The sequence below is a fragment of the Triticum urartu genome, chromosome 3A (assembly GCF_056163025.1).
Source record: "Triticum urartu cultivar PI428250 chromosome 3A, HENAU_Tu73, whole genome shotgun sequence".
NCBI lineage: Eukaryota > Viridiplantae > Streptophyta > Magnoliopsida > Poales > Poaceae > Triticum > Triticum urartu.
Window position 1 is genome coordinate 690976909 of NC_141875.1, and position 12905 is coordinate 690989813.

Sequence of the window (12905 nt, forward strand, 5' to 3'; positions counted from 1 at the left end):
TTCTGTCTCGTACCTGCAGCTATAAATTTATGTTAGAAGTCTCTCATCCCTGCTCCGTGGCGGCTGGAACCCTAGCCGCCGCCAGGAGAGGCCATCTTTTAGCGCCGTCCTCCGGCGGCTCCCCTTCGCTGGCGACCTCAGTCGTCGGTGATGAGGAGAGTCGCCGTATCCATGCGCGTGGATCGTTTTTACTCCCTGTAGTATAGGGTTTTACGTTGTTCATCGTCTTCGCTTCGGCGGCGACGATGGCGGCGCTGAATAAAGATTCTTCGGATCCTTCCTTGACAAGGCCATCGGTCCTATGGTTGGGGATAGATTTGAAAACCAGTCTGTTCAAGCAAGGATGGCGTGGCGGCGGCGGCATCCTTGTGGTGGACCTGTGTCCTCGGGCTCCGTCGTTGCGACGACGTTTGCTCAAGCGTCGGCGTGGAGCTTGGGAGGTAATTCAGGAGCGGATGCAGATTGTGGTCTGCATCGATGACATCTAGAAAACGGAACGTGTGCTGGGTTCGTGGTTCGTGGATGGCGGATATGGTTTTCTCCTTCGGCGTCTTAGTCGTGGTGGGGTGCCAGATCTGGAGTTCGATGGCATGTCCGGGATGTTGCCCCGGTGTGATTCGTTCAACGGCAATGGCTTCACTTTTGATGAGCCACCTTCGAGGTCTGCAAAGCTGCATATCAGCGATGGAGCCGCGTCGAGCTCGGGTGAGGAGATGATTCGTCATTCTTTTCTTCGGTGGCTGCTGTGGTGGTGCCGGAGGCAGGTGACGGACGTTGGTGTCAAGTTCAGAGATGTTCTGTTATCTTTTCAGTTTTGTCATGTCGGTTTTTACATGACTTGTATTTTTGTTCTTTGTGATATGAATGAGACACGTATTACTATGCAAGAAAAGCTATAAACTTATGTTTGTAATCTTATCATGCAAAAAAAATTGTTTGTAATGTCTATTGTATTATATACACAAGTTTACTATATCACTTGAGCTATATGTAAGGCGCCTGAAAATTGAATTCAGGCCAGTCGATTTTTTCTGGCCATTGATTGTTGCTCCAAGATTCATGCTTATTTTTCTTTTGTCTGTTGTGTGCTATGTCTTGTTTCGAGCTAGGAATTTTTGACTAACCTAAATTTGGGGTTCAGTCAATTCCTTCATGGACTGATGCCAGGTTAGCTGTGCGACCGAGCTATATCTATTTAGGCCATCTGACGAATCAGCCCTTCCCTCTCTTCCTTTGTTTTTATATTTCATTTTCCGCTTTTCTATTTTTATGCATTTTTGCTTTTTAGTACTTTCTTCTTCCGTCCTTATGGGTATTTTTCGGACTGTAAATGTATGCATGCAAGTGCTATATAATAAGTGCGTTAATTATTTTATTCTTACTTAGCACAAGTGCGTTAAGTGACGCTGGGTCTGTATGATCGTTGTTTCTGCCGAGGCGGGATTTGGGGTGGCGCTTACGCCACCGTTTTGACTGTTTCTCGAGGGAACAACCCTTCGTTGCGTCCTTCCGTAACTCGTTGTCGTTTTTCTTTGGTGTGTCCACCATGTATACGTCATGTGGTGAAGTGGGCGTCCAGTGCCCTGGGGGCAGTGGTTCCTGTTCGTCTCCTGCATCGTCATCCATGCCGTCGATGTATTCGGAGTCGGAGTCGAGCATGTCAGTTAAGTCATCGACAGTGGCTATTAAGTGGGTGGTGGGTGGGCCGCGAATTTCTTCGTCGTCCGTATCCCAGTCCTGCCGGACATAGTTCGGCCAGGATCCTCCTGACAAGGAGAGAGACCTTAATGAGTTCAGTATGTCGCCAAAGGGCGAGTGCTGAAAAATATCCGCAGAGGTAAACTCCATGATCGGCGACCAATCAGATTCGATAGGAATGGGCGCAGGCGGCTCGGAGTCCGTGGCCGGAGAAGGATCCGGCAGTTTAACAACACGGCTCTCGTGCAAGGTAAGGTCGATGTTTGGCTCGACTGCCGCTGAGGGTAAGGCCTCCGTGGCGGGGTCCATCCACCCGTCCATGGACGGCGCAACTGGCTCCGAATTGAGGGTCAGAGCGGCTACATGTGCGATCTCCTGAACACTGTCCGATGGTAGAGCTAAATCATACTCATCGTGACCGCGTGACGCACAAGGCAGAGGCTCGAGTCCGTCGAAGATCAAGTCTCCACGGATATCGGCCGTGTAGTTTAAGCTTCCAAGCCTGGCCTGGTGGCTAGGGCGTAACTTTCAATCTGCTCCAGATGGCCAAGCGAATTGGCCCGCAGTGCAAAGCCGCCGAACACGAGGATCTGTCCGAGGAGAAAAGTCTCACCCTGGACTGCATCACTATCGATGATAGTAAGAGCCATCAAGCCTAACGGCGACGACACAGAGGAACTCTCAATGAAAGCACCAATGTCGGTGTCAAAACCGGCGGATCTCGGGTAGGGGGTCCCGAACTGTGCGTCAAGGCGGATGGTAACAGGAGGCAGGGGACACAATGTTTTACCCAGGTTCGGGCCCTCTTGATGGAGGTAAAACCCTACGTCCTGCTTGATTAATATTGATGATATGGGTAGTACAAGAGTAGATCTACCGCGAGATCAGAGAGGCTAAACCCTAGAAGCTAGCCTATGGTATGATTGTATGTTGTCCTACGGACTAAAAGCTTCCGATTTATATAGACACCGGAGAGGTTAGGGTTACACAAGGTCAGTTACAAAAGAGGAGATACACATATCCGTATTGCCTAGCTTGCCTTCCACGCCAAGTAGAGTCCCATCCGGACACGAGACGAAGTCTTCAATCCTGTATCTTCATAGTCTAACAGTCTGGCCAATGGAGATAGTCTGGCTGTCCGGAGACCCCCTAATCCAGGACTCCTACACCCTAGAAGACCGACTCCTCGCCCGAAGCGGAAAAAGTCTTTAAGGACTTGAGACCTCTCGAACAGCGACCATCTCTCGCCTTATCATGACAGTCAGTTTTCGGCTTTCTCTACTGAGGTGCTCGTCCGGAAGAACCGGGACACAATCGCAGTAGTTCTCCTAGCGCTACCTTAGCTGATATAGCGGAACGTAAGGTACCAAATGATTATTCAAGAATATTAGTGTTACTAAATAATTATTTCAATTTTTTTAATTTTGGTCAAATATGGTCAAACTATGGTCAAACTTATTCAAGAAATATTAGTGTTACTAAATAATTACTGTTTTTTAGAATAATAGTTTCAAACTCAAATGGTGAAACGAGTGACCTAATGCTCAAGCTAAACTGCTGAGGGTTAATAGGATTGACAACTTACATTTGTCAGGAAAACAACAAGTGCAGACTTGGAAAGTAGGGGGAATAGAACTCCGAAGTTAAGCGTGCTCAAGCTGGGGGAGTGAGAGGATGGATGACCGACTGGGAAGTTAGACGATTTGGAATGAGTGATCCACATTTGAGCAGTTAAGAGGGGTGATTAGGGACTAAATCATCAAATAATTCAATTTAGAAAATTGAAAATCAAAAAAATTTCCAATTTTTTTTAAAAAACCTTTAGTACCGGTTGGTAACATCAACCGGTACTAAAGGTCCCCCATGACACGGCGCGAGCTCACGCCACGTGGTGGGCCTTTAGTGGTGGTTCGTGTAGAACCGGTACTAGGGGGGGGGGGGCTTTAGTGCCCACACTTTAGTGCCGGTTACAGAACCGGCACTAAATGCCCTTACGAACCGGTTTTAAAGCTCCGTTTTCTACTAGTGCGCCTCAAGCGCATATAATGTGACTCAGTTTTGCTATACCTGACCATATCCTTTCTGATGCTGAAACCATTATCTTCAGCATAGCTGTTGTAGAAAACGAACGGAACTGCTTTAGACATAAAAGTCATTTCTCTTATCTTCATGAACATATCCCTCTTATCTTCTGCATAGGAAGTATCTTGGACTTTCTCTTTCCCCTCATCTTCTGTCACCTACACAATCAAAACATAGCCATGAAAACAATTTTCTATGGTTTAACATTACCTCCATACAACATTGACTACATACATACCTCACTCATGTTGACCGACGACTGCGACTCACCAGAATCAGGTGCATCTACTGATTCATCATCAAGACCTATCTCCGCATCGGGTTCACCGTAATAGTCGTACGCATTATGACATGTTGAAATTAGCTAAAAAATTCAACACAAATACGTAATTACTTATCACATTATATTCCACAAAAAAATCACTTTGCATGCCAACAAAAGACTTCACTTCCGTACCTGACTAATGACTAATGTATTCTTCATTCGAGACCTCAAAGTTGTTTTCATCAGTGTCATCATCTACATCCATCTATAAATTTTCAGCACAAAAATATAATGTTGTCAGATGCCACAAAAAATATTACAAACAATGCCACTGATGTTAACATGTTCCCCTTCATTCCCATTCTCTAACTAATCTCCACGATTGAATTTTCGTCATTTGACCAATCATCTATCCAGTCTTTCAAAAGTTCTTCAAACTCCATATCTACCACGATATCAGTTAACTCATTGTCCACCATTTCCTACAACAAATAATAAGTATCATCACATGTGCAAACAATATCAATAATGAAATATACAACACATAGCACAAGATTACGAACATTAAGTAAACTACCCCAACCGAGGGTGTTCAGATCATGCACGCAACCGACGCCAATGACCTATGACCCCCGATTGATCCTCCCCCATCTCCAGAGTGGTAGTCGGCGATAAGGTACACGAATGCTAGTAAAAGATGCTCATGGCACCCGTCATGATCACTTTGGATTGCGAGGAGCAGCACTACCGAAACTAGATCCGTAATAACCTGCGCCGTCGAATACCTAGGTTAGCCGCCACATCAAATAATGATAGTCGTCGTGCACACAGCCGATGGCAACCGACGCTAAGTTAACCCTAGACATAAGAAACCCACATTGGCATGATCGCTTTGCGTCACCAGGAGCAGCACTCCCGGAACAAGATCCGCGATCGCCAGCGCGGCAGGGTAGCTAGCTTACCCGCCCAACTAGGTTAACCACTACCACGAAAACGGCGGCATTTCGTTCAATTCTTCCGTCAGCGAGACAAATGGGGGGAAGTGGGTTGCGGTACCTAGGAGCGCTGGAGGTTCATGACGATGCCGCACACGCTGTCGGATGAGATCGCCGTCGCCGATATTCGTAAAGAATCTCAACTAGGGTACTGCGTGAATGATGGAGCTGGCTTCGGCAGGTCGTACGTAGTCGTGGGGTCGTGCAATCGTTTTTTCATGGGAGGATACTATACCTATACGCTATAGGTTATACGGATTATAACGGGCTTGAATATGGGCTACGGCGGGCCGGAGAAAAAATAACTGGCGGGGGTCAAGAATACCGCTTCAAAATTAAGCAGCAAAGCAGGGCTCGTTCTACGAATAAAAATATTGCTTATACTTTGGGACTAGTCAGGGATCTGATATATATTTCTATATCCATATGCAGATCTCAATGTGTAAGTGAAAGTCCGCTCTCAATGTGAAAACATATGACGAAGGAAAGTGTTTACAGCCGGTGTGCCGGCCGAACGCTGCGCCGGACTCATGCTATCCACGGGATCGATCCAAATCGTGCGGCGCCCAACTAACCCCTCACTATGCACACGCTTGTCAGGTCACTTTTTTTTGCTGAGAATCAATCAGATGAATCAAGCCACGTCTTTTTCTCCCTGAGAATCAATCAGGCCACGTCTAGGACCCACCCACGTACCGCATTGCTTGCTTTCTTTCCTTGATAACCATCGATTCATTGTAGATTTTCCTTCCTCCTTCATCTCTCCTCTCTCTCCTCTTGTTCATCTGCTACCTCGCACCGCATCGCCAGCAGTGAACGTCCGACCACCTCCCTTACCGACGACGAGAATTTGCTGGAACCGGCTGATTGGTATTTGCTGGAAGAACCATGGCCGTGTTGTTGCATAGATGAACCATGCAGCCAAAAAAAATGATGCAACCAACAAACATAACTTTTTGCTGGAACCGACTGAGTTTTTTGCTGCAACCGTCGGTGTTTTTGCTACGACCAGCATTGACGATTGCAACAACCATTGATGATGAACTGAGACCCATGACGGCGGCAGCGGCTTTTTGCTTCAACCGCTGTCGTTTTTTGCTATTACCATGTTGATGATTGCTACAACCGTTCACAAGGACGGCGGCGGCCATTTTTGATGCAAGCGGTCTTGTGTTTTGCTACTACCGGTGTTGACATTTGCTACAACTGTTCACAAGGACACCAACAATGGCGGCGGCGGCGACATCCTTTTTGCTACTACTGGTGTTTCGTGTTGCATCTGGCACGACATCGAGCTACAATTGGTGAGTCATTTTGCTGGGACTAGTGTGAATTTTTGCTACGATCTATGAGACCGGGACATTTTTGCTACAACAGGCGAGTCATTTTACTGGGACCGGTGTGAATTTTTGCTGCAACCTGTGAGGGCGGTGCATTTTTGCTACAACCAGCGAGTTGTTTATGCTGGGACCCGTGTGCACTTTTGATACTACCGGTGACAACAAACTTTTTTTTTGCTACAACCGGCAAATCGTTTGCTGGGTCCAGCATGATTTTTTGCTACGACCGACACTGGCGAATTTATTTTACTACAAATGACGAGTTGTTTCTCTTGGACCGGCGAGAATTTTTGCTTTGCCGTTGGAACGGCCGATCATTTTTGTTAGAACCGTCAGAGAATTTTTATTGTGACCAGTGACCGGTGAGAATTTTTGCTGCGTCCGGATGACGGTAATCCATTTTGTTGGTGGACGATCATTTTTGCTGGGACGACCGGTGATATTTTTGCTGTGACCAGCGTGATTTTTTGCCGCTGAGAATTTCTGGTGATTATTTGCTAGGATTGGAGAGATGATCTGTTGGGACTGGCGACACGGCAAGCTGCGTACAGCAAGACGATTTGCTTGGACCAGCATAGGCCATGTTACGAGTTTTTTGCATGAGGCAACGACGGCGAGTTACGACATGATGCATGGCGGCGACGGCGAGCTGTGACGGTGGACAAGGCATTCACGGTAGCTGGGGCATCGCGAGTCGACGAGCAAAGCATCGGCGCATGTCGCCGGCAAAGCATTTGCCGGATGACGGAGTGCTCGAGAAGCGACGGCGGCAAGTTTCCACGGCGATGCAAGGCAGCCACGACGAACTGCGACAATGGACAGGGCATTCATGGAAGCTGGGTGTCGTGAGTCAACGAGCAAAGCTATGACGCATGTCATTGACAGTCCGTTCCATGCAGGCGAAAGACACGGGTTCAGTTTTTGCATGCATTCAACGGGTTCAGTTTTACATGCATTCGGCGGGCTCAGTTTTGCATGACTCTATGCACCAGATACAATGTATACGGCTGGACGCATCCAACGGACGCGGGTGGACCGGCGGAGTGACTCGGCCGGTCGACCGGCGCAGAGTAGCGCCCATATGACGAATCATGGGACCAACTTGGACATAACAAATTCGCAGGCATCTTAAATTTAGCAAAACCATATCGACATATATTATATTATTAAAATGATAGAAAAGGAACGGCTCAGATATTACAGTAGAAGACCAACTCCAGTATGGCTATGCCACCACGCAAAAGATAAAATAAAATAACGGCTATGCCAAGACATGGTCATGCAGCGTATTATGTAGAAAAGTATATGTATTTTCTCAATTAAAAATAAAATAAAATGAATTCTATATTTACTTCACAAATTACATAAAATAGCTACATTTTAAAAAGAACGTATTGAAATTACCATTAAAAATAATGAAATCACGATTAAAAATAATAGAAAATTATGCCTATATATTTATTTCCCAAATTTCATAAATAGCTACATTATAAAAATTCATACTATGAAAATTACGATTTGATCAGGACAAAAAGAGACAAGCTGAGATATGCTTCAATTGGCAGTGGCTGGCATATTTCATGATTGTCGGAAGCTCGGAAAGGACAAATCTGGTGACTTTGAAGAATAAAAATGTCTAGTGCATGCACGCATGATATCTGGTTCGAAAGAGTAATAGAAATATTGATTCCAAATGTACAACATGCACGAGCCATATATCATATGAAAGGAGTAAAACAATGTTGTACTAATGATAGTACATATTGAAAATAAGCAATAGATGTCGAGTATTTATTAGATATACATTCGTTTAACATTGGCTATATAATATATGTTATAGCAATATACAATATGGGTACAATCAGAAAGAATAATCTAAGGTGGGAGAGAGAATAGGGAATGTTTAAAACACAAAGAGAGAGAGAGAGAGAGAGAGAGAGAGAGAGAGAGAGAGAGGGATTCAAAAAATACTGGATTGGTCCTAATAGTATGATAATAAGTATTAGCATAATTTGAGCTCACTGATGAGACTGAGCATAATAAATACAAATGGCAAGAAAATAATAATAAAATCACACGAGCATGATAAGGGAAAATGAACTATGATACGAATTGCTTTCATGATTTGCAAAATAAACGACATTCACAAATCCAATTGTGACTCAAAGATAATCCACATAAAATATATGACTCTGAAATAAAAGAGTGAGTGCAAGATTTGGTTTCACAAAGGTGTCAAAAAAATGTAACCCAACACAAAACAAGTAAGAGATGATACAGAAAATAATTAGTGACGAGTCAGAGTGAAAGAGAGAATGTTTTTGGAAATTTAGATAATATATACCAATAATAATATTGCCGTACATTTTTCAACTTAGATGAGTTGCCTTCAAATAAGATAGAATCACGACATTGTACAAATTAAAAATACCAGTGCAATACACCCACAAGAAGCCATTTATAACATGAATGTAAATCTGTGTGCAAAGGAGAAAAAAGAGACTAAGATTTATGAACATCAAGCGAGGCATTAAATTGCATAGATAAAAAAGATTTGTCAATTGGTGGCATGGGTGTATGAAAATAACTTAAGATTTATCTACAAGTCATGGATGGTTAGATTTATTCTTAATGATATAATCATAGAACCAATTGATCGAAAGATGAATTACTAGGGAATGCCGCAAATTAATACGATTGACCTATGTTTTCGCATGGGTGTCTTTCACCTCAATACCACCCGACTTGCGTTGTCACACTCCAAAATCGTCACGAGCAACTTTGCAATACAAAGATTTCTTCCAAAATCCACATTTAATATGCTTTCCATAGACATTTTGCTGCCAATGTAGCGGCCAATTTGGTTAATGAACGGTTGATTATGAGCCAAGAGAGTAATTATTCCAGTACATCGAAAATAATAAATCTAGCCGCACAAATGCGTGGGTCACCTTGCTAGTTTTATAGTACAACAAGTGAATTTTCACTCTTACTATATTCTACTTGGCATTTCTCAAAGATGGGAGTCACTGCTTGTCATGAGGGCGATAAAGTGTTGGAGCTGAAATTTAAGCACGCCCTCTGGTAAGGCTTGCCATACTCTTGTCGAGATTACTTACCATTGATGTACCTAGGCTATCATCATTGCAGGTCACTGAATGACCCTCTTCCTGCGGTGGCCACACGAATCTTGGCTTCAGAGGTGACACCTGTGGTGGTGGAGCTAACTTGGCGATGACCTGCACCACTTCGCGCATGGTTGGCCGGTCTGACGGGTTTGGGTTGCTGCAGGCCAAGCCCAGGAGCAGCAAGCGTTCCGCATCGCCAACATTGTCTAGCTGCTCCTCATTGTCGGGAGAAAAACCACTGATCAACATGGCATCCACGCATTCCAATAGCCTCCCCTCTCGGTGAAGACGCCACACTCTATCGGTGATATGCATGTCGTCATCATCCACCACCTCATGATCAGCCAACGCCCGTAGCCCTGTGACAACCTCGAGGATGAGCACCCCAAGAGCGTAGATGTCTGTCTGCCGCGTCGCCTTGCGGCAAACTGGGTACTCTGGGGCGATGTAGCCCCAGGTGCCACCCACGCCGGTGACGGAATTTCTGTCAATGGCAACGGTGCAAGCCAGGCCAAAGTCGCCGAGGCAAGCCTGGAACCTCGAGTCTAGCATGATGTTGCTTGCCTTGATGTCCCGGTGGAGCACCATGGGCTCATACTCGTGGTGGACATAGTGCAGAGCAGTGGCTATGCCCATGATGATCTCATAGCGGGTTGCCCATCGCCGAATGGCATCATCAATGTTTTGTTGCTTGGTGCCGCTGCCGCCTCTATGGAAAATATGTTGGTCTAAGCTGCCATTATTCATGAATTCGAACACAAGCAGTGGCACTCCTTTGTTGTAAGACCACCCTGAAAAAATGTTTAAGTGCACAGTTATGAAAATTAGCATTTTTTGTAGCGTTACGAATGCCTGGCTAGAATCTTATAATGGATCTGTAGACGAAGGGACCCCACTTTCTATGCCAGCTACATTTTTTAGCTTTCTGAATCGACGTCTCACCATAAGTCCCAATTGAAAATAGAACATATATACAATGCAGTAAAAGTTTGCTAAAAATTCATTTACATTTTCATAATGTAGGCTTGGACTTAATAATGTGTGGTCTGAGGTGAATGTAGAAAAAAAAAGAACTTTAGCATAATCATCATGTTTCTTCTGAATTTATCTTAGACATTAGCTAGCTTGTGAATCACTAGATGAAACCAAGTATCTGTCATATGGTGTGATTATCCCATATATGTTTGGCTGTCCCTTCATGGATAGTTTAATAAAATTCTTCATCACCGCTGGTTTTTTTACGAGACTGTATATACATGGTTTGAACATATGTAAGGTGGCAAAATATTAGGTATATATACTCTTTTGTATTAGATAAACCTTCTGTGATTGTTTTATTTTGATGGTTCGATAGTTGTTTAACAGAGTTTGATGAACCGTTTCTTTCTTATTATTTTACCGTGTGGTTAACAACATTTTTCTAGTTAATTCATGGATATTTACTAAGGGGGGCTATAAATTAACTCCAGCTTGCACCATGGTATAACCACTATAACCTGAGCCATTAGCAGGATTTGTTTAAAAATTCAAATGGGGGCCATGAGAGAAAAGTCTCTGTCGGTGTCCCTTTCTCCTAAAAAGCGTCGAATAATCCAGGGCTTGAAAGATCAACACTAGGGGAGTCGTAAAGAGTGTATATGGCCTAACTGCCAAGAAATGTTGCAATGATCTGAAAATACGTAGGCGATTGAAAACACGTATCCACCAACACAAAATCTTAAATTCAAATCAAAAGGAAACACAGTAAACGAAAAAAAGAAAGCCCAACACTGAATAATTTTTTGACGATGCTCACCGATGAGGGGGACGATGTTCTTGTGGCGCAACCGGTTGATGATGCTGACCTCGGTGAGGAAGTCGTCGTATCGGCGGTTCTGCACGTCACGCGTGAACCTCTTGATGGCCACGTCCATCGGCCGCTCCAACTTGGAAGCGGAGGCGGGGAGTGTGCACCTATACACGGTGCCAAACCCGCCTCCACCGAGCTTCATGCCGTCATGGAAGTTGTTGGTGGCTTTTCTGATATCGATGAAGTCGATCTTGGTGGGTACCCCAGGGAGGCGCTCCATGGACCTGGCGAGCTGGTCCAGGTCCTTGTGCCACCTCCGGTATCTTGAGTTGAAGTAGCACGCCAGGGTGGCGGCCACCACGGCGGTGGCGGCTATAGAACCAAGGACCGATGACAATATGGTGACCTTCCTTGACAGGAAGCCTCTTTTGACGGGGTAGCAAGGGAAGTTGTCGACCGTTGCGGTGAAGCGGATGCCTCTGATACGGAGTCGCGACTCCACCGTGGAGAGGAATCCAAAATAGGCAAATGGGGATGTCGGAGAAATGACGCTGCCGATGCTGAATGGCGCCATGCCTATGGCATTGCTAGGTTTGGGCTTGCCCTCAGCGTCTGCGTACACAGACAGCAGCCCGACATGGTCGTAGTCGATCCACACAGAATAGTTGGGGCCGACTATGCTGGTAAAGATATTGACAACCAGCACGCGTTCACCAACATACCCCGTCTGCGTGGGGCTAGCCAGCATTCCGATGGTCATGTCGACGTACATGTCGACTCCGTAGACGGAGCCGCTCCGGTATGTAGTGTTGGCAAAACCGGAGCGGTTGGCTTGCGGGTAGAAACTGGTATCGAACACCAGTTCCTTTGCCAAGGGCAAGGAGTCGTTTACCTGAAGAAAATCAAGGGTCTCCGCAGGGAGGATAAGGAAGGCGAGGTGATTGCTTGCAGCCGATGTCGTCTGGTTCCGCACGACGATGGTGACACTGAAGGACGCCTCGTCGACCCCCAACCCGTCGGGACGCTTTTGATAGAGTTCTATCAAGCGATCCATGGTGGACAACACTGTGTTGTTCAGGGCGGCGTAGGATAGGTTGTAGAGGTGCATTTGTGCGAACCCGGAGTCCTTGTCGACCAGGAATACAAGATCGGGGTCGTCCAGGGTGTAGTTCCTCCCCTGGTCCTCGTCGGAGTCGCGGACTATGCACGGCATCTCCTTCACCTTGGCGTGTGAGAAGGAGATGATCGATAGGAGGATGATGATGCAAAGACATGGGACGAGCTGGTTGAGCTGGAAGGCCATTGTTTCGCCAACCTTTGTCACTATAAGCTTGCTTTATATACATCCTCAAAAAACAAAAACAAAAAACTTGCTTTATATACCAGAGACTACTGAGTCTGTGAGTGCGCTTATGTGTGCAGATTCCACGCCCAAGAAAGATAGAGTACAAGCTAGGCTGCTCGCGAGTGCCGGCCGGTGATACGGGATTTTAGTTTTGAAAATAAGAGTGATTACGCTGCTCGCGAGTGCCGGCATGTTATTTTCAGTTGGTCCGATGAAAATATTCTCATCCATGTATCAGGCCGGCACCTTGTCACTGAGATAGC

General features: G+C 45.5%; 1 protein-coding gene across 1 annotated transcript; it reads right to left on the minus strand.

The window, feature by feature from the left end:
- Window positions 1–9448: 9448 nt before the first annotated feature.
- On the minus strand, window positions 9449–12600 carry LOC125547219 (L-type lectin-domain containing receptor kinase IX.2-like). Its single transcript, XM_048711183.2, has 2 exons — window positions 11304–12600; window positions 9449–10299 (listed from the first exon to the last, which is right to left on the minus strand). Exons 1-2 carry the CDS (start codon window positions 12598–12600, stop codon window positions 9449–9451), a joined length of 2148 nt encoding a protein of 715 aa, XP_048567140.1.
- Window positions 12601–12905: the final 305 nt, after the last annotated feature.

Coding starts and splice junctions, on each gene's coding strand:
- LOC125547219 (XM_048711183.2), bottom strand. CDS start 12,600: ATGGCCTTCCAGCTCAACCAGCTCGTCCCATGTCTTTGCATCATCATC. Junction 10,300..11,303: donor GAACATCGTCCCCCTCATCG/GTGAGCATCGTC, acceptor ACATTTTTTCAG/GGTGGTCTTACAACAAAGGA.